Source organism: Engraulis encrasicolus, chromosome 24, assembly GCF_034702125.1.
Source record: "Engraulis encrasicolus isolate BLACKSEA-1 chromosome 24, IST_EnEncr_1.0, whole genome shotgun sequence".
NCBI classification, from domain to species: Eukaryota; Metazoa; Chordata; class Actinopteri; order Clupeiformes; family Engraulidae; genus Engraulis; species Engraulis encrasicolus.
In genome coordinates this window covers 43,236,584-43,258,205 of record NC_085880.1, presented here as the reverse complement: position 1 = coordinate 43,258,205, position 21,622 = coordinate 43,236,584, and the positions used below count along the sequence as shown (strand labels likewise).

The following is a 21,622-nucleotide window of genomic DNA, read 5'->3' as shown; positions in this document are numbered from 1 at the left end:
TTCTTTCTTTCTTTCTTTCTTTCTTTCTTTCTTTCTTTCTTTCTTTCTTTCTGTCTTTCTGTCTTTCGTGCCTATGTATAATCATGGTTCGTGTTGGTGCCCCCCCCTACCCTCCCCTGTGTCCAGATTCTGTGGTGTTTGGAGCACCGGCAGTGGATTCCAGAGGAGCCTTACGAGCTGTCTGATCACTTCCCCGCTGCGCCCGTAAGTATCTCACGCTCCCTCATTGTGCTCGTATGCATGCCTGTGTGCCTGTGTGTGTGCGTGCGAGCGTACGTGTGCGTGCTTCTCTCTTGTTGGCGTGCCCCAGTGCACACAAGGAACTCTGGGACGGACAGAGGGGCTTGCGTAACCTCCCCACCACCAGTAAGTAAGATTAGCGGGAGAGCTGCCAGCACAGCACAGCACAGCATAGCATAGCACGGCACAGGACAGGAATACTTGCCCCCCTATCCCACCCCACCACCCACCTTCCCACCTCCCACCCCCAGCGCCAGGGGAGCGTTGGCATGCCGATGGTAGCGGGGCCAGACTGGAAGCTGTCAGTTTTATTGTCATCCCCCCAAGTGTCCCTGGGCATTTGTAAATATGTGTCGCATCCTGTGTGAAATGTGGAAATTGTTTCTTCCTGTCGTCCTCTATTCCTGCATCATGGTTCTCCTGTGTCCTTCTCGTGGGGTAGGGGAGAGGGGAGGGGAGTTTGGGCAGGGGATCAGTGACAGAACAATTGCACATCGGGCCACAGGGAAAACATTGTTAGGGCCCCCTCAAACAGCATGTGAAGGTTAAAAAAGGCCCCCTACCACCACTATGAGGGGACCCTTTGGGCCCTGGGGCACATGCCCTCCTTGCCCTCCCTATATCTCAGCCCCTGCAGCTGCCTGTGGGCAACATGTTGTTTTCAGCGGCCTCTCTTCCTTTTGAACAAGTTGGTGTACGATTGTGACGTCAAACGTGGGCAATTGTCTGTCAAGTCAAGTGCTGGGCTGGAAGTGGATGTAGAGTAGACAACAAGTGTGCTGTCTGAAATGCATACCACCGCCAACGCCGCCGCCGTCGGGAGAAATATCCGGAATCTTTATCACCAGCCTTATCTAACCTGTACGAATGCAAAAGGGTCAAAGACCCTTTGTCATTCAGTGTAACGGACACCTTCTGCTGACTGTAACTGTAAAAAAACAAGATTTTTAAATTATTTCAAGTGAATGGATGACAGCCGAGGCTTTCATGAATTCACTGGGGAAAAAAATAAATAAAAAGAGTCATGTTTTTTACAGTTACAGTCAGCAGAAGGTATCCGTTACACTGAATGACAATTCCTTTTGGACGTCTTTGACCCAAAAGCTGATAGTGTAGGACGGTGATTTTCAAACTGTGGGCCCTGTACTGAGGGTATTCCACGTAGGCCTGGAAATCATTTTCTAAAAGTGTAAATAATAATTGTGAGTGTGTTGCTGTTGACAATATATATAATTTCATTTTATTGTTTATTGGGCCAGAGGTGGGCCCCGAACATTTGTGAAAATTTCAAGTGGACCCCAAGTTGGGAAAAGGTTGGGAACCCCTGGTTTAGGAAATCCAGTCATTGGGTTTGCTTGGTAATTAAAAAAAAAAAAAAAAAATCAGTGTTTGTGGCTTGGTTGACTAAACGGTTACAAATCACTCATGCAGATTTCACCCCATCATACATGGATTGTTTTATTGTTTTGTTTGTTGTTTATTATACTTGTCTTTACAAAAACTGAATGTGAACACATTTTTTGTAAATGATCAGTTCAAAAACTTTTCATGTAAAATTTCATGTAAACTAGACATTATAAACAACAGATTAACACATTGACAACTTTGATCCAATATCCGGGCACTTTAAAAAAATGTGTTTATGAACATTCAAAACCAGGCAGAGATAAGAAACCCTAAAGAAGAATGTAAAAAATAAATTAACAATAACTGTCATTTCAAAATAAAACAGAAATAAATTATAAAATTCTAATTGATAAAGAGTTCAGTAAACAGAGGAAAGTACAGAAAGTTATCACTGAAAACAAAGAAAGCTATTTCTGAAATGAATGATTAATTGCTTACTTCATAACTAACACCTAAAAGTTCTAAGCCCTAACAGCAGAACGTTTGTTTTTGCGCGATCATTTGTACAGTTTTAGGCTATCAACAGCAGCAGCAACAGAAGAATAATCTTTCAATTAAATATATTTCCAGTGTTACAAACAAATGTAACGATGGCATTCCCTACAAAACCTGTAATATGCCCCTATGGGGACACGTTTACATTTTTGGGGACTGGGGTGCTATAACGTAGGACACAAACCGTGTGCCATAAAGTGTTTACTGCTACCAAGAAGGCTGGACCAGGCTGGTCTCTGTGCAATTTGTTTCTTTTGTTTTTACACTACAATATGCTCAAGGTTTTACTCTCTGTACCATGGTTAATTTCTGGGTTTTAAAACCCTCATAAAATCAGGAAATCAACATATTTACAATGTGCTCTGAAATAAATAAATATGCTTCCGAAAGAATGATCGCTGAGACTGTCTGTAAAAAGTATTTTGTCTTAATAATTTGGCAAATTAAATGCTGTAATGCCACTCTAGGGAAGAAAGACACACTACGTCAGAAACGCAAAACGTTAATTTTCACGAAGGCATGACCAGCCAAACCCTCATGAGTCTGTAACTCCATCCATCTCAAGTGCTGTCGTTGGCCATTATCAGTCCTTTCAGGAACAATGTTCTTTTGTCTCTGAAAAGTCACCGGCATCTCCTCCGTCTTCTGCACCAGCACAACCTGGCAACTAACTGCTGGACATTTTTTGACTTGTGTCGTCGTGTCAGTCTCGCTTCTCCTCAAGTCTTGGAGCGTTTTACTTTTTTCACTTGAGAGGAGTCTGTTGGAAGTCGGCTGGTCGGATCATCATGGTGGTGGCCTTGAGTGAGTAGCCGGAGCCTTTCCAGTAGTACCATTTGATCCCGTTGAAGCGGTTGGTGTTCTGGCCCTGTTGGTAGTATATGCCGTTCAGGTTCGATGGGCCGCACGCATCAAACCACCATCCTGGATTATATTAAATCGAAGAAAAAGAAACAGAAGAGCAGCTCAGAACGAGTGTCGTTTGGCCTAGTCTTCAAACATTCAAGTCAAGTCAAGTCGGTTTTATTGACAATTTCTTTACATGCGCTGGTCATAAAAATAATTGAAATTACGTTTCTTACTTTTCCATGCAGACAGACATAGACTCTAGACTCTAGGTATGGACATAGACAAGAGAGTCTAGAGTCTCTGTCTGTCTGCATGGAAAAGTGCGAAACGTAAATTCAATTCTTTATATTCATGTCATATTATTGCAGTTTTATTTCTTCTCCAAAGAATACATACACATGCGCTTTATCGAGACTGCCTTATATCCACAAGCACTGGCATTTCCTCGTGTCACTAAGCTATGTTTCCCATTAACAATATTCTGACAAAACAAGGCTGTGTGTATTCATGTGGGAAAGAAGCATCCTCAGTTCTGATCATGATCAGAGGGTTTTTGGGGCGACAGTGATTGAGAAAGGCTGGTGGTTCTAAACACAGACACGCACGCACTCACATACGCGCACACACACACTCACTCTATCTCTATCTCTATCTCTATCTCTCACTCTCTCATACACACACACACACACACACACACACACACACACACACACACACACACACACACACACACACACACACACACACACACACACACACACACACGCACACACACAGAAAACTCAGCAGGGGGCTAGCCCCCTCAGCTATTCCCTCAGGTGCAGGGATTCCTCCATGGGTGACATCCCATCCCTATAATACCAAATAGCAGCCCGCCACCAAAAAAAGACGACGAGCGAGGAACTAGAAGCAGCCCGAGAATGTTAGGGTGAAAGAAGGACTGGCATGGTTTAGCAAGCACAGAGAGAAAAAAAGCCTCGAGTTCCCAGACTATTAATGTCAGGCTTCACAAGGGCCAAATTCCCAAATGAGCTGATCAGTGATTAACTCCACGCTAATTTTTCTCTTGAGTCCTGACCCAGCAAGAAAAAAGAAGAAAAAAAAAAGAAACGAAGGAGAGTGAATAAAAAAAATCTCAAGGCGCCTTTAAACTTGTAGAAGTTTGCGGGGGCAATGCCAAGTGGTGGTGTTTAAAATGTTTGGAGAGGGAACTGAGGGAAGCTGAGCATGTCTTGCTCTGAGGGCAAACATTTGGTAATTATGCCACAGTTATTTGCAAAACACACTTGGGGAGGGAGGGAAGCATTTTTATTTGGTCATGGGTTTGTAAAAGGGGATGGAAGCACTTCAATATGGAAGGAGCTTTATGCACCAGGTCGAGGGTACATTGCAGAAAGCATGTAATGTACAACGTTAAAGGTTAATACATGTGCTTGTTTTCCTGCATAATATCATTTGTAAAGTAACGTTGATTTTAGAGCTATGCCATTGCATCATTAAGTCTGAAATAAAATGGCGGGCAATAGTTTTAATAGTAGGCCATAAAGAATCTCTACCCTTCAGCCTAGAGAGACTGCATTTCAACTTCCTCTCTATATTATAATGTGAACAACATGATGCCGTAATTATTTCCTCTGATACGCTACTGCACCCTGCATTTTAGCACGCTGGATTGTCATTAGTACCGTAGTTTGCCATTCACGTGCCAGCAGCGTTCATTAGCAGTGCCTGTTACGTGCTCTTTCACAAGAGGCAGGATGAGGAACGAGCTGAAGTGATATGTATAGAAATTGCATCACATGTTTAATGGTCAGGGTTTCCCCCCCAGCACTTAAAGTCAAGAAATGCATACACCAAGGAGGTCTACATATATCATTGGCATACACACAAAAGCGTAGATGCACCTCCCACCTGAGAAGATAAAGATTTTGCATTGATTTTTTTCTCTCAAGTTGCTCTACTCTACAAAATTTCACATGACCCTGCTCATGAGGTTTCTCATAATTTTTCATATGAAACTACCCATTGTGCCTTTCCAAGGTAGATGTCGGCTATCCCACCTTGACTTACAAATGTTCTGCAGAAGACACTGAGAAGGTTTAAGATCAGTACATAAGATTAAAATAATGAACCTGTTCTTACCTCCTGAGGTCAGCTGTGAACACTTGCACACGCATTTGTCGTTGTCCGCATCCTTTGTGCTGAAGTCACTTCCGGGCTGACCAAGGCTACTGATTTTTCCGGCACTTCCACTGTAGCCCTTTAGGTATATCCTGTGTAATTGGACACGCAACACAAGTACAATGAAGTGAGGAGGAAGTCCATGATTGCTGGTGCACAACACGATCTACAATTACACGCAACCAACCGGGCCCACTGTACAGCACAGCACTAGTTTCATATGCTACCCAAGAGTCTGCTGTACAAGCTTTTTTTCTGTTTGTTTAAAACCTCCGCCAAGGAGGTTGTGTTTTCGGCCGTTTGCCTGTCTGTCTGTTTGTCTGTCAGCAGGATAACTCAAAAGTTTATGAACGGATTTTGATGAAACTTTGTGGAGTTGTTGGAAATGACAAAAGGGACATGTGTGGTGATTACATTTTTGGGGTGATTTTTTTTTTTAGAGCATTCTTCCTCATTGATTGTTTGTAATTAGAGATGCACCGGATCCTGATTTTTAGGATCCTGCCGGATACCGGATCCTACAAAAGGGTTGAAACATATAGTCTACTCTCACACGTGGGCCCTTTTTGTTACTTTGGCTCAAACTATTTTTTAGAATCATTGGCTTATTGCCACACTGCCTGCCGCTTCCAAAGGGCTTTCACTCCATGCAGTGACTGGGGTTGTGAAAGACTGACTGAAAAGCCTAGGCTAGAGATGCACCAGACCTTGATTTTTAGGTAACATGCCGGACACCGGATCCACTGCTTAAGATCCTGCCGGACCCGGATCCTGTGAAAAACCCTATTATCCTGCCGGATCCGGAACCGGAACCGGATCCAGTGCATCTCTATTTGTAATTGACTAGTCTAGACTCTTAATTATTATTGTAAAAGCTTGATCTTTGTCCAGCTGGTTTGGCTGTGGTGGTGGCAACAACTTTTCAATTCTGTGGCACTCAGTGGACAGAGCTTGGACAGTGTGGACGGTGCCTCTGACCACTGGTGCACCAGTGTACTGTGCACCAAGATGTTTCTTAACTGGTGGGTCAGCCCCAAAAGTGGGTCGCGCGTATGGTTTTCAACTGTCTTGGGGGTGGTTGGGGGCTAAGGGTCAGGGGCTAGGTGTCCTCCTCTCCCAGAAAATGTTGTATTTCTTACTCTGAACTAGAAGTAGAGTACTTAAATAGTTCTACTTTGCTACTGTGCAACGTTTCCCAAGACTATCACAGTTAAGAACCTGACTGGTCTACAGCACATACGACCAGTCCTTCTCTGGTGTAATGTGCAAACCTGCTCTTGCTCTGCAAGCTTTTTGGACCATGGCAGCTTGATTCCCATAAGACACAGGTTTTATTTTAGCGTGTTGTGTCACCATTATTTTTACACCAAACCATTGTAAAGAGAGTGGACGCCTGAGATCATTTCCTGCTCAAGTTTGCTGCTCAATGTGTGAAGTGCATGCAGAGGAGTGAGTTAGGAAGGTCCGACTCCGAGCTCAGCTCAAGTCATTTATCCACCTTTTGTGCATGTCCGGCCGCGGCCGCTCACAGTTTCTGACGGGTGTGTGTGTGTGTGTGTGTGTGTGTGTGTGTGTGTGTGTGTGTGTGTGTGTGTGTGTGTGTGTGTGTGTGTGTGTGTGTGTGTGTGTGTGTGTGTGTGTGTGTGTGTGTGTGTGTGTGTGTGTGTTCCAAGTGCTCATGCTGTCCTGGGTTTAAGTGATCAGTCAGTGTTAAAAGGGATTAAAGAGGAATTACTGTAATGATGTAATTAATCTATTATATTATTCGGCATTCACAATATAAGCCTGTGAGAGCGCGCAAATGGGTGGCCATCAGGAGATGTGCCCCATTTTCGGTGATAATGTCCAGTTGCCGCTTCAGTGTTTCCCACAGAAATTTTGGAAACTATGGGGGCAGCCGGGATTTTTTTTGTCCGGGGGGGTCTTTTTTCACGCGGGCCTTTTGGGGGGGGGGGGGGGGGGGGGGGGGGTTTGTCTGGGTTGTATTCGCGCAGTGTAAATGCAAAATGGCAAAACAATGAGTACAGTATGACATTGGCGCATGGAGAAACTATAGGCCTAGCCTACATTTCAGCCATTGATATTTTGAGAAATAAGGCTACATAATACACATGTAGGGGTCTATGTAAGGAAAAAAATAATAAAAGAAAATAGGAGCAGAGATAAGAATTTAAGATTACTGTGAAATTGTTAACGCATAAACAAAAAGGGTCTAAGAGGGTAGGCTATGCCTTTTCTCACACATAGGCGTACACATTCTACATTAGGGGTGCTGGTCACAGGGCCAGTTTTTCAAAATTCCTCCCATTAAAAGGGCGGAACAACATATTACACATTTATGTATATTCACATTCATTACACATTCATTTCTATATGCAGCCCGATGTCTCCTCTGCCTTGTCAATGAAGGGCTGTCACCTAACTCATTACAACTGTAAAACAAAGCCTGGGGAGTGTTAGTAAACTCATCCCAACTGTCCCTTCTCTGAAGGTTTTTTTTTATTGCTCCCAAACCCAAGTTAACTACAACAACTTGACTAGGCTTTTGATCCCTCTGTCTTTCAAGCACTTGTGGTTTTCTCTACAGGATGTATTTACTCCAGGAGGAAAATGTGAAGGAAATCGTATTAAACAAAAACGGCAATCGTAAAAAAAAAAAAAAAAAAAAAAAAAAAAAATTTTTTTTTTTTTTTTTTTTTTTTTTTTTACATTTTCGGAAACTATGGCGGCCAAATTTAAACTATGGCGGGCCGCCATAGTTTCCTCAATGTATGGGAAACACTGCGCTTATATTATTCTTTCACTTAAAAAAAAAATGACGTGTTGTATCAGGACACGGCAGACCAATATCATCCCCACAATATCAACATTCTGGAATGTTTGTTTTGGAGACGTACGTGCATGGCGTGCCGAGATTATTTGGTTTTGTTTTTCAGGTCTGTTTTTCCTGCCATGTTTAATGACAGCGTCCTTATAATGCTGGATTTTAAAATCCCTTGATGTATGGCAGGGTTTACCGCACACCACGATATTGTAAGATCCAGCTGGAACAACCAGGTCTCTGCTGTTGTTGTTGTCAGGATCACACGGATCATTTTTTATGCAAGTACAAGCTCAGTTTTTTTTTTTTTTGCACACCTCGGCTGGCAAGTGCGTTGAAGATGACCCCTAGGCCACTAGTCAGAAAAACTAATCAAACACTGACCATTTCACTTTTGCTTTAGTCACAAAGTTTTTTAAAAACATACATATGTATGTATGTACAGTAGGATGATCATTAATGTGCAATGTCCTTAAAATTAAAAGTAAAGAAAGTAAAGTTAAACCTAAAAAAAAAGAATACTGCAAGTAAAATGGCAGGTGCATTACCTGTAATTTTGCGATTCGTCTCCGATTGAGAATTCGTCGTACTGCGAGAATGCAGAGCTGCCCTCCCAGTCCTCCATGTCGATCCTCAGGACGTGTGTGTGATCGGCCGTCATCTGTGCAATGTAGTCGTTCCCAAGCCAGTGCTCTCCTGAGACGTCCCCAAAACCCTGGAGAGAGTAACAGAAACATGTTCATAATGTTAATGAAGTGACATATTACATGATGGGACCTCTACATAGCAACATAGCAACATAACATGTTCATAATATTAATGAAGTGACATAGTACATGATGGAAACCCTACATAGCAACATAACATGTTGGTAATAATGAAGTGACATATTACATGATAGAACCTCGACAGAGCAACAGAACATGTTCATAATAATGAAGTAACATATTACATGATGGAAATACTTTCCTTTGCCTTTCACTTGCTGGTCATCACTCATCATCATGTAGTCAGATGTTGCTTTCTAACAATTTTGTATTGCAATATCTTTACAGAGCCTTGTATACTGTACAGAGTTAATTACTACACGCAAAGCTTTATGGGATGTAGAGGGTTTATAGGTTGCTAGCATACTTTGTTGTGTTTGCGTCAATGTTAAGAGTCTGCTGATACATGATTGTGCTTTGCAGTTTCATTTTAATTAGTGGTCCTCAACCTTTTTGGAACAAACGCCCCCTGGACCTCATCCTGAGCTTCCCAACGCCCCCTGGACCTCATCCTAAGCTTCTAAACACCCCATTGACCTAACCATAAGTTGGCCAAGGCCCCCCTTAGTATTAAAACAAATAAATTGACTAATGCCCCCAATGACAACTTGGCATCGCCCCTTCTCAACTGTTTCCTTCTCAATGCCCCCACCCCTTTAGTTCTTACCAACGCCCCCTGTACCACCCTGGTTGAGAAACACTATTTTAAATGGAGTCTCTTATGTAACCCGGGCGTAGATGGCACCCAGTGTGTTTGTCTTCACAGCTGTATAATCTTGCCAAGGAAGGCTCTCGCTCACCGTTTTGTACTCTTTCCACGTCCGGTGAAAGTCAACATGTCCGTCGAACCTTTTCTGAAGAACTGTCCATCCACCTCCGTCCGTCTCCATGTCACAATAGGCCTTTAGATAGAGACACAGAGCACACAATGCAGATTACAAATTACACACACATGTCTCCAGTGTGCCTCTTGCTTGAGGGGCAGTATCTAATGATTGCACTATTTCTGTTCTGTTTTTGTCACGGTGTGTGATGAGGGAGGGTGGAGAATTGCTCTGGAGTTTTTAGCCACCCCCTCCTTGAAAAGTATCTAAGGAGATGGCTGTCCTTGCCGAGGCATGCACAAAACTAACTAAAGATGAGGCTGTTTCGCTTGCTCAATTTGAAAGACATTGGAAATCCCTCGGTGGGAAGTGGGACAATTCGGCACGTCTGCCACGTCTCCACATTTGGGTCCGAGAAGTAAAGGGGAAGTTGTGCCAAGCGAACGTCTCGTTAAATGTTTTATTACAAAAGTTTTTGTCATTGGTTTAAGAATAATTCCTTTTTTATCGTGTTCACTGCTCAGTGGGAATAAATGTAATGTGGCTCCTACCTTGACAGGCTGTGAAACACCAGGCAGATTCAGTGTGTAGACCCCGCTCTTTGTGTTGCCAGATTTGAACACTGCTGCGCAGTCTCTGAACACGGTCGGGACAGCTGCACCGTCCTGCAGCATGGCAGGCCTCATCACTGCAACAGAATAATGCAATATATTTCAAGTCAAGTCAAGTCGGTTTTATTGTCAATTTCTTTACATGCACTGGTCATACAAAGAATTGAAATGACGTTTCTTACTTTCCCATGCAGACATAGACATAGACCATGAGCTGCTGCTGCTGCTGCTGGAGGGTCGTGCTGTATGTATATAGTATGTAGTTTGTGTACTCTATATGTATATAGTATGTAGTGTGTGTACTCTATATGTATATAGTATGTACTCACTGGTGGATGTGGCGATTATGTTGTTGAGCAGGTCCATGAGTTCCTGCTGCTGTATGTATATAGTATGTAGTGTGTGTACTCCCTGGTGGTGTGAGTATGTACAGTATGTAGTATGAGTACTCACAGGTGGAGGTGGCGATGATGTTGTTGAGCAGGTCCATGAGCTCCTGCTGCTGCTGCTGCACTAACTCATCTACCCTCTATAAGTCTACATAAATAAATATAGTGTGTGTACTGTACGGTAGGCTACTAGTACTCACAGGTGGAGGTGGCGATGATGTTGTTGAGCAGGTCCATGAGCTGCTGCTGCTGCTGCTGTATGTATATAGTATGTATTGTATGTACTCCCTGGCGGTGTATAAGTCTACATAAATAAATATAGTGTGTGTACTGTACGGTAGGCTACTAGTACTCACTGGTGGATGTGGCGATGATGTTGTTGAGCAGGTCCATGAGCTCCTGCTGCTGCTGCTGCAGTGCGCTGCTGTTGGTGGCGGCGTGCAGCAGCTGCGTCTCCAGCGTGGAGATGACGGCCGTCTGGCGCTGCACCAGCTGCTTCAGCTGCTCCTTCTCCGCACGCAGGCCCTTCAGCTCCGTCACGCGCTGGTCCTCCATCTCCTGCACACGCTTCTCCAGGAAGCTGCCGAACAGAGGTGCCAGGTCAGGTGCACGATAATTAGCTTATTTGTACCATAATTTTGTTACCCGACTTCTGCCATCTGGTATCGAGATGCGTGAGGAAAGGGAACGCCCATGCATGTAGTTGGGGAACGCAGCCAGATTACGTGAATCAGATTAATAATTTTGTTCTCTGTACGATCAAAAACTCATGATGTACGATAATTTCAGTTTTCATTCAGTTGCCTTAAACAACCTTTTGGCTTGTGTACGATAATTTCCTCCCAAAAAAACCCTGTGCTGTGAGACATTGGTGTTGAGCTCAAGAGGACAACGATTCTAACTGAATGGATTGGAGTTAGCAAAAGAGAATGCCTCTGTGGTGAATTGGTTGGCTAAAAGCTGACTTGGGTGACTGCAGCTTACTGCATGAAATGCCCCACTTTGCCTTTGGGGGGGGGGGGGGGGGGGTTTAGACTCTATATCTTTGTTGTCGATCAAAGATCAAAAGCACCATGGATGTCACCCTGTGTCATTCTGACAAAGTTCCAAAATAGAACCCACTTTCAAAGCCGAGAAATCATCAAAACTTAAATTGAAATAGATGCATGCAACTAGTTCAGATCCTCACCTGTTCTTTTCGTTCAGCTTGCTGATCTCGTTGGTTTGGAGGATGATCTGCTTCTCCAGTTTGTTGGTGGACAGCGAGTTCTCGTGAAGCTGAAGTTGCAGTTGAGTGGTTTGATTGATGACCTAAACAGATCAGAAGAAAAGTTTTCCCACAGAAGACATGTAAGATTAGAGCGTGCCTTAATTCCAACCAGCATTTTAAAAACATGGAGACTGGTAAATGTGCTGTCAAGTGACCACGTTCTGGCCAAAAGGGCAAGACCCCAAGCCCACATTATGAAGACTTTGTGGTCTCTGGGGACTTAGCCATGTTTACCCACATCGACTTGTGCTTAAGTTGAATTCGAGACTTCAAACGTGCCTCAAAACTTCAAGGTAATCTCTCAATTTGGGATGGGGTATGATTAAATGAAGTATTGGTTCCTGCATGATTATGGAAATAAGGCAAGCTGGCATTATGTTGAGTACGTCTGACTTCTGGCCTGTTTTTTCTTCTTCTTCTTCGTCTTTTGGCATAATCTGTTTTACAAACAATTCCACAGTTCACTGCAATCCCTTTTGGATCAACTACACTGAAAACAAATTGCACACAGCCTCGTTTTTTGTTTTGTTTTTCTTTTTTGCCTTTTTTTCTCAGAAATCTGTTGAGTCGAGTTGCCTTAGCAACAGTATTATTTGCATTCATGACAGAGAGGAGTGGTGTTGGCCTGTGATCAGTGTTGCCAGATTGGGCTGTTTCCCGCCCAATTGGGCTGCTAAGGATGGCCTTGTGCAGGTAAAAATGGCATTTAGTAGAAAAAACATCCCAATTTTGCCATAGAAATCAATAGAATTGGGTGGGATTTTGTGCTTCTAGGCGGGTTTTGAGCATTGTTTGGGCTGGAAATCATCAGCCTCATCTGGCAACCCTGCCTGTGATCTTGTTAAATGCATGCGGCTGCCATGTCCTCTTAAGGGCCTCCGCACACTGGCTCCGACAGAGCAGTGCAGAGCACTGTTACGCAAAAGTTAAATTCCATTGTTTTCAATACAGCTGCGGACATCGGCTGGCGATTAGAGACACAAGTTCTATTTGGTCGGAGCCACCCATTGACTATCCACTCTCTGCTGTGGTGAAATTGTGTGGGGGGGTCGGAATTGTGTCGGAAGCGAAAGTCCTCCGCAGTGCTGTCGGAACCGATATGCGAAGGGCTTAACTCAGTGGTTCTCTAACTGGGGGCCGGGACCCCTACGGAGATCGCGGAGGTCCTGAAGGGCCGTCGCTGACAAAAGGGATTTGTATTCACTTGTATGGTTAATGGTATTTGCTGTCTGGTTGATTTTTAGCAATATTAGCAGACACACTATTAATGGAAAATCTAGTAATATTAATGGATTAATGATTTTTTTGTCCAATGTTTCTGGATTTTCCATTATAGTTTGCCCTCTAATATTGCTAGAAATCCATTGCTAGGCTAAGACTATGGTGGGTGGGTGGAGGAGAGGGTCTAAAGGGGGTCCCCGCTGCAAAAGTTTGGGAACCACTGAACTAACACAACATGAAAAGCCTGGTTGTCCCCCACTGTAACCTGTACTGTGTATTAGACCAAAAGCCACCGTCAGAGGCAGAGCTCTATCCCTGAATGAGGGGAAAAACCTGTTGTTGTCGCAGGAAAAAAAACAGTACAATCAAATTTCGAATAAAGGAAACTTTCAGATGGAAAGAGTCAGGGGATGTCGGGGGCTACTGTGAGTGTGTAGGGGGGGGTGGAGAGGCGGAGGGCAGAGGGGGGACGTAGCTTGCGGACAGAGTTATTGAACTCTTAGGTCAAGGGACAATATTTCCCCCTTAAAATCCCCTCATCCCGGTCTCCTTTCCACGTTCCAGCATGCATGAGGAACTGGACTCAGCAGAATTTTTTGCCACCGAAATGTTTACATCCAGTGAAGAGGGGTGCTCTTCTGGGGGAAAAATGTTGATGTGGATGGAGAGAGAGTAGGGTTTTTTTTTTCATGGATGTTGTGACAAATTGATGGTTGTCCACTGTGGGAATATGATAATGTTAATAACAGGAAGGGGTGCGTAATGTGTTTGAACAGGTCAGTGACCCCTGTGCCCTGCTGCAGTGATGATTAGTATTGCAGCTTTGTTTGTTCATGGACTGTGTTGTGTGTGGACCTCTAACTTGGCAACATTTTGATTTCGCTGCCGGCCGGCCGGCGGGTCGGAAAGAACAAACGGACGTGTCCCCTGTGTTTTCATACACCATGTAAAACATCAGCTGCGCTGTGCTGTGCACTGGAACAAGTGTAAAGTGGGATGCTTACTCAGTGATGTGTCGGTGCTCTCACACACAGTAAAGCCTAAAAGAAATCGTCTAAAATTTCCACTTTATTGCTGACACTGCATGTTCATTTTACTTTACTACTCTAACCATTCACATACCGTAGGAAAATTACTGAGTGAGAACACAATTTTGGCTTGTACTATCACCTTGAATTGTCCCGTTGTTAAATCTAGTTCAATTACCGTAGTCAGTGGACCTTACCTGTGCTACAACATTGGTCAACTTCAGTGTCTGTTCCACTATACTCTTCTACTGTACTTCCACTATACTTCAACTATGACCTTGGATTGTCCTGTTTTTAACTACCATAGTCGGTGGAGCTTACCCGTGCTTCGACGTTGGTCAGCTTCAGTGTCTGTTCCACGGTCTGGCTGAGCAGGTTGGTGCCTATCTCGATGATGGCCGCCGTGTGGTTCTGCACCGCGTGCTGCTGTATCTGGGCAATCTCCTGCTTCATGTTCTCCTGGATGTAGTTCTCCAGCTGAAGGACAAAAGATGTAAGATGTGTGTTGAGTTAAGCCAGCTGCTGTAGCATTAACATGATTCTGCACATGAGCGTTCGTGCTCGTGCATTAGAAAAATCTGGTGACAAACATGGAATAAACAGAAGCAAAGCAGATGCACAGAGTGGTGCATTTAAACCACTTAAGACCATAGGAAGTGGGATGCCTTTTGATACAGGGAAACCCTTGAGTAAATGGGATACTATATTTGGGCAATATGTAGGTGGTTACTTTGTGTATGACTGTAGTCCTCTGGGATTTCGAGCTAAAATGGCAATATGCATGTGAAGATGTGGCCGTTTTTTTTGTTGCAAAATTGTATTAAACATGTCGCATTTGATCTGATAACTGATTGGCAACTTGTAAAATATGATATTAGTTGTGTGGTCTTGTCTTTTGCGCGAGAGAATTAACATTCCATTAATCAGTCCAGTCGTTTTTGAGAAAATGTGTGTTTGTTGACTCAGCAGTAAATAAGATTGATTTAGTACTGGAGAGGTCGTAGCCCATGCATTTCTTTGTATTATTTATTTACCCGCATCTGTGCAAACATTAACCTTTTGACATGAGCTTGTTTCTCACATGGAGAGGATAAAATCTGTTATTACAATTTCATGTTCATGTAAACCACAAGATATGTCACTGAACTTGCAGGTGGTTTTGGTATTCTAAAAATGACGTTTTTTTGTATACACATCATCATGGTTGACCTTGTTATGTCATGAATAGATTGAACTGTGTTTTGAGAAATTGCTCATTATTCCATAGTTGTTGCCATTTTTTTTATATCTTTTTTTAACCAACTTAATATTTTTTTTAAACATACCTTTTCAGTCTAACTACATTTTTTTGAAGCACAGTACATGGTTACATGGACCTTTCATTTAAAAAACAAAACAAAAACGGCAGTGATGTATTTAGAAGTTGACAGGAGTTTGCCTTCAAAACGTTGCGTGTGATCAACATCGTGTGCCACTGTTGTCAACTGCGAAACAACCGAGACGAGAGAGCCAGTTATTGTGTTCACTGAGCCTCGAGTTCCGGAGTGGAGGGCAAAGTGGCTCTAACAAACAGGATGGAAATGATGACTGATGAGTTGCATCCTCTATAAAAAACATTTTGAGGAAAAATACCACCTCCTCTGGACTTGTTTTTTCGCGCGTGCCCTTCCACTCCACAAAGAGGAAATGCTTGTCCGACGACATACAAGTAATCCGCTTCATAAACACACAGCAGCCGACTCGAGCCATGCATCTCTATAGTAAACAGTTGGTTTACAAATAGCTTTAACTGCAATCAACGCTGATGTTGTTTGTCTTCCTTTTGTCGATTCCTTGTTGTCTTGTTGTCGGGAGTGCAGACGCACGTGGAGAGGAGGAAAGTGTGCCATCGGAACTGCGAGCAGGACGTTCCATTGATGGCTAATGATCTAATCAGTTGTTTACTCCACTCCAGTCGAAGGCTTCTCAAGGAAAGGGCTGTTTTGTTCGCTCCGTTTACACGAAAGCGTGACGGTAAACCGGCACATGGGTTTTGCGGTGGCACGACAACAAAGTGCCCTCCCCAACCCTAACCCAGACCTCGACCCTTCTACTTCTTCCCTTATCCAAGCTGGCTATTTCTACACGGCTCATGCTAAGACCTAAAGGAGTTAGAGTGGGCCTTGTTTGTCATGAGAAGCATCTGTCAGCTGATTGCCTTTTTTGGCAATCAGCTCAGGGCCAGATTAAGATGGCCTGGGACCCCTAGGCTACCGGTTGCTGTGGGCGCCCTGGAAGGCAAACTTATATAGACAGTGTCATAATTTCGAGCTTGGAGTTATGGATAACATGTCCACCAACTCTACTCAACACGACGGATGGATTTTTCAATATTGCATCATCTTGTAACAATTCTACGATTTTTCACTTTTGCCCAATCAGGGCCCTCCTGGCAGGCGGGGGGCCCCTACGCTGCAGCCATATCTAGCCTGTGGGGCCCTCCTGGCAGGTGGGGGCCCCTGCACTGCACTCATATCTAGCCTGTGGGCCCCTCTTGGCAGGTGGGGGCCCCTATGCTGCACCCATATCTAGCCTGTGGGCCCCCCTGGCTGGTGGGGGGCTCTAGGCTGCAGCCATATCTAGCCTGCGGGGGCCCTAGGCTGCAGCCATATCTAGCTTCTGGGGGCCCTAGGCTGCAGCCATATCCAGCCTGTGGGGGCCCCTTGGCAGGTGGGGGCCCCTAGGCTGCAGCCATATCTAGCCTGTGGGGGGCCCCTGGCAAGTGGGAGGCCCTAGACTGCAGCCATATCTAGCCTGTGGGGGGCCCCTGGCAGGTGGGGGCCCTAGACTGCAGCCATATCCAGCCTGTTCGTTAATCCGGCCCTGCATGTGGTGAACTTGAACGATACCCAAGAGGCAGTTCAGAGGAAGAGTGTGTGCCCGCATGGAGAGAAAAAGCTGTCATCATTGAACTTGTGACACGGCATGCTGCTCTGTGCAGCTCCGCGGCGTGCATATGAATTTGAACGTGGCCGTTTCCCAGAATCTACGCTTATTCTCATTATGGGAGTGATTATGCTAATTAACCGCTTTCCAATTCACCTTACGTGTCAGTTTTATGAAGCTGTGTGAAACATAATTTAAATGTTAAAGACCTACTTTTTATCCCTTACACTTGTCTTGACAAAGTGCAAAAGAGCATTACCGACATTCTATACTCAATATCCTGACCAGTGTTCAGATTCTTTGTCATTCTTTTCCAAAACCCGCCAAACTGGCAATGACAATGTTTTTTTTGTTTTTTTTCCCCCAGAGTTGGGTATTTTCAGTCACCAGTGAATCACCCTGTTACATCACTATGGTAGGCTTTAAAACAACCCCCAAACCAATCATCTATAGACATTATTTGTTTAGATTTCAAACTGGATAGTCAGTGGTGGGAATTTCCCTTCTCCATGCAAGTTCATTTCATTCGGGTAACCTAATCCATCCCTCTTTTAAACAAAATTGCCGGCAAAGAAATTTCATACACTCAACTAGTCCCTCAGCCTGTGGTTATAAAAAGAGTCTGATTAAACGGAGAAAAAAAAGTAAAACAAAAAGAAAGCTTCACTGCTTGGGTCTGGGTGAACAGCAACAGACTCTTGGCATGAACGCTTTCTTGGAACTGTCAGCACATCAGGACAACTCAAAAGAAGGGACCCATATGATCTCGGGGTCTTTAGGACCTTTCTCAACCCTATTCATTAATCACACTCAATGTGGAAGAAAGGCGAGCATTCGAGGAGTGATGCCGCTGCCCTGTTTTCACGCTGCTTTTACGGTTCCATGGTGCAGAAAAAAAGAAGGGCTGAAAGCGCTACCACACCAGTTTTGGCACTCAAATGAAAACTCTGTTCGCCCTTTTTGAGACGTGTGGTGTGGTGTTAACTTTACTTTTCATCGTTAACCTAAAGTTGCAAGTCACTCCATACACCATACATGGCATCAGACATGGTACTGCCAATTCCATTGAAGTACAGGTTAGCCTTGTCACCGTGGGAAACATGTTCAAAGCACCCTGATATACCACAGTAATAGATAGTAATAGACGCCATAGATACCAACAGTAATAGATACCATAGAGCTCCGGAACCTTGGATGGAACCTCATGGAAATACATCACAGATCCCCCCTTCTGGGGGAGCCACCCATCCTCTGCGCTCCAGGACCTCCCGCTTGACAAATTAACCACTGTAGATACCATAGGAAAATCATGACCGAAGCAAGTGAATTTAAACAGAGCATGCACACTTTTGTGAGTGAGGAGATTGGCATCTCATAAGTCACTTCGCCCCCTCTCGTCACCCATGCTTCACCCCCTCTCGTCACCCATGCTTCACCCACGAGTCTGAACTGAAGAGTCTGACTTGACTGACTGAAAACTGAAAACAAAGTCCGCACATCAAGATCCTGTTTATCTTACTTGAATGTAGTGACTTTCTGGGCAGCATCTTGGCTTCACTGACTGTGAAACTGAAAATTAAGTCTGCACAACAAGCTCTAACTCTAATAAAGTGACATTTCGGGCAGCATCTTGACTTGACTTCACAGTAAGCTGTAAGATGGGCAGCCATGGCTCAATGTTTAGAGTGCTGGTCTCTAGATCAGAGGGCTGCAGGTTCAAACCCCGCCCTCACCAGCACCTTCATCCATGGCTGAAGTGCCCTTGAGCAAGGCACCTAACTCCACATTGCTCCAGGGACTGTAACTAATACCCTGTAAATAGCTTTAAGTCACTATGGATTTTAAAAAAGCGTCAGCTAAGTCTAATGTAATGTACAGTAAGACCCCTAACCCCACATTGCTCCAGGGACTGTAACTAATACCCTGTAAATAGCTGTAAGTCACTTTGAATTTAAAAAATTGTACAGTCAGAAGATGTTTTACCTGCAGAAGCCTTTGGGTATTATTCTCCATGATCCCCTCGAGCTGCTCCAGCCTCTGGACGGACTCGTAGTCGTCCGGGTCGTCCTTCTGCACCTGGTTGTTGTCTGGCTCCGCAGCAGCAGCAGGAGCAGCAGCCGCACCTGATGATGATGATGATGATGACCTGCAGTTGTCCTGCTCCGGTAGCAGGAACGTGTAGCTGCACGGCCCGTTCTGGATCTGAAACTGCCTCTTCCCCCCGTTGGAGTTGGAGTTGGAGGATGCCGGTGGAGCCATCCTGTAGCCAAGTCCCAGGGTCAGGCAACAACCCAAGAGCAGCGTCCCAGCAGCATTGAGCATCTTCTCATTCAATATTCAATGTTGGAAGAATGCACTCCGGAAATCAGCAACCTCTTTTTTTTATTTTAAAAAAGAAGGTATCTTGCGCAGTAGGTGTTGTCTCTTAAAAGGAGCAAACTCCTGTGAAACTGACGCACGAAAAAGCAGGCAGTGCTCCTTAACCGTTTCGTTTGACTTAGTTCCAAAGTTTGAGACCCCCAAAGAATCCTCTCTGTCACTCGTGGTTAACTAATTTAAGGTCCTCAGAAGGCAAAAGGAGGAGGGGACAGGGTGATTTGTCAGGGTGGTTGTAGAGTTGAGTAGAGTTGAGTACAGGTACAGGCAGAGATGATAGGGTTGAGTCAGAACGTGAGTCAGGCTGGCTCCTGCTGTGTGGCACTAGGCAAGCGTGTCTGTCTGTCTGTGCGTCTGCTCTCCTCTGCTCTCTTCTCCTCTCTTCTCCCAGCACCACCAGTGGAGCTGCAGTAGTAGTGGTCCTGTGATCGGCCAGGGGGAGGGAGGTGGAGAGCCAGAGGCTTGCAGCCCCTCCTACAAACCAAGTGGCCATGGGGGTTGTGTGTGTGTGTGTGTGTGCTCGTGTGTGCGTTTTTGCGAGAGAGAGAAAGGGCAAGCAGGGGAGGAAAAGACCCCTACTCTGCTGGGGGAGTGGGTGTGAGGGGTGTGTGTGTCTGTGCGTGTGTGTCTGTGCATGTGTGCTTGCATGTGTGTGTGTGTGTGTGTGTGTGTGTGTGGGATCAAATGATGGGCCGTTTGAGTGCCTGGGGGAGCTGGAGTGTGTGAGTTAGTCGGAGATTGAAGGAGTTTGGGCATGTGAGAAGTGGATAACAGACTTTTTGAGTCTTTTGAAAGGGCCAAGTAAATGAGTTTTGGTGTGTGTGTGGGTCTGTGAACGATGGAATGTGGAAGTTTGTGAAGGGTGTGTGCGTGCGTGCTTCTGTCTGTCTGTGTGTGTGTGTGTGTGTGTGTGTGTGTGTGTGTGTGTGTGTGTGTTTGTGTGTGTGTGTGTGTGTGTGTGTGTGTGTGTGTGTGTGTGTGTGTGTGTGTGTGTGTGTGTGGAGAGAGAGAAAGCGAGCAAGGAGCACAATCACTAATTAAAGGCTTCCCTCCGCTCACTGCGTCCGCGAGAGCAAGAGGACTTTAGAGGGCAGGTCACGCAGGAAGAAGGGGATAAAACCATAATAGCTTTTATTTGTGTTTTGGAATCCTTCTTGAAGAAAGATGGTCAAGAGAGGAGAGAGGAGAGGGGCTTTTCAGGAAGCAGCTGCAAGCTGCACCAGAATGAAACTCCTGGCCAGCGCTTAAGAGAGAGACCGCGCCGGCAGCGGCCCCAGTGCGCAGAGAGAGAGACCATGGTGGTGGAGGAGGCGGCGGCTCCATCAGGGCTGCTGGCATCTTTGGCTGGGCCCGGGACAAACGCATCTGAAATGCCCCCAAAACCCCAATCAATGCAATGTAATGAGGACCCAATTCTGGCCCCCCTCTCTCCCTGGGCCCGGGACAAGTGACCCCTTTGTCCCTCCCCCTGTAGGCAGGGCCGGATTAACGCATAGGCTAGATATGGCTGCAGCCTAGGGGCCCCCACCTGCCAGGGGGCCCCAGCTTGGCCAAAAGTGGAATAAAAATGCATAGTTGTGACAGTATGCAATATTGAAAGAAATCATGCCATGTTGGGTACAATTGGTAGACATGTTATCCTGAATTCCTAGCTTGTAATTATGACGTTGTCTATGTACATTTGTCACAAAGTTTGCCTTCCAGGGGGGGGGGGGGGGGGGGGGGGCAAAGCAACCTGCAGCCTAGGGGCCCCAAGCCATCTTAATACGGCCCTGCCTGTCGACTTCCCTGGGCTCCATAGTGGAATTCCTCATCCCTCAGTGGTTGCCAAAAAGCTTAAGCTCTTTTTAAGACTCTGGAGTAGCGAATGCTAGGACTGGGAGGAGGACATCCAAGGTGTCAGTCATATTATATTATGTGAATCTCTTTCGGTGGTTCTCAGGAAGCATTAGGGCCCGTTTCCTGCTCTCAAAAACTCCCATATCAGGGTCCCGTTACTGGAGAAGAGGCCTGAAAAAACTGTCTGTTTACAGAAGCAAGAGCAGTGTCTTGGCATCGATGCGCGGGGTAATTTATAAAGTCCCAGTCCTTGTCGTCTTGATAGTATTTTGGGGCGACATTAATACACTGGCTGAAAATAGCCCACATCTTGAGAGTTCACATAGTTGTCTGTCATCAACTTGTGCTTCTCTGTTTGTTTTTATTTTTCCTTTGGGGA

General features: G+C 45.0%; 2 protein-coding genes and 1 long non-coding RNA gene across 4 annotated transcripts in view; 2 read left to right on the top strand and 1 right to left on the bottom strand.

The window, feature by feature from the left end:
- Positions 1 to 21,622, top strand: part of LOC134441509 (uncharacterized) — a 258,170-nt gene that overhangs the window by 109,132 nt on the left and 127,416 nt on the right. The gene's annotated exons all lie outside the window — the stretch shown is intronic.
- Positions 1 to 21,622, top strand: part of mcph1 (microcephalin 1) — a 63,593-nt gene that overhangs the window by 32,375 nt on the left and 9,596 nt on the right. For both annotated transcript variants that reach the window (XM_063191054.1, XM_063191052.1), the window contains one exon: positions 127 to 204. In XM_063191054.1, coding sequence (XP_063047124.1) covers positions 127 to 204 — 78 coding nt within the window. The remainder of the gene's footprint in view (positions 1 to 126; positions 205 to 21,622) is intronic.
- Positions 1,682 to 19,895, bottom strand: angpt2a (angiopoietin 2a). The gene is made up of 9 exons (XM_063191031.1): positions 19,012 to 19,895; positions 14,425 to 14,580; positions 11,774 to 11,895; positions 10,941 to 11,164; positions 10,136 to 10,272; positions 9,561 to 9,662; positions 8,542 to 8,708; positions 5,134 to 5,264; positions 1,682 to 3,066 (listed from the first exon to the last, which is right to left on the bottom strand). Exons 1-9 carry the CDS (start codon positions 19,348 to 19,350, stop codon positions 2,888 to 2,890), a joined length of 1,557 nt encoding a protein of 518 aa, XP_063047101.1. The 5' UTR covers positions 19,351 to 19,895; the 3' UTR covers positions 1,682 to 2,887.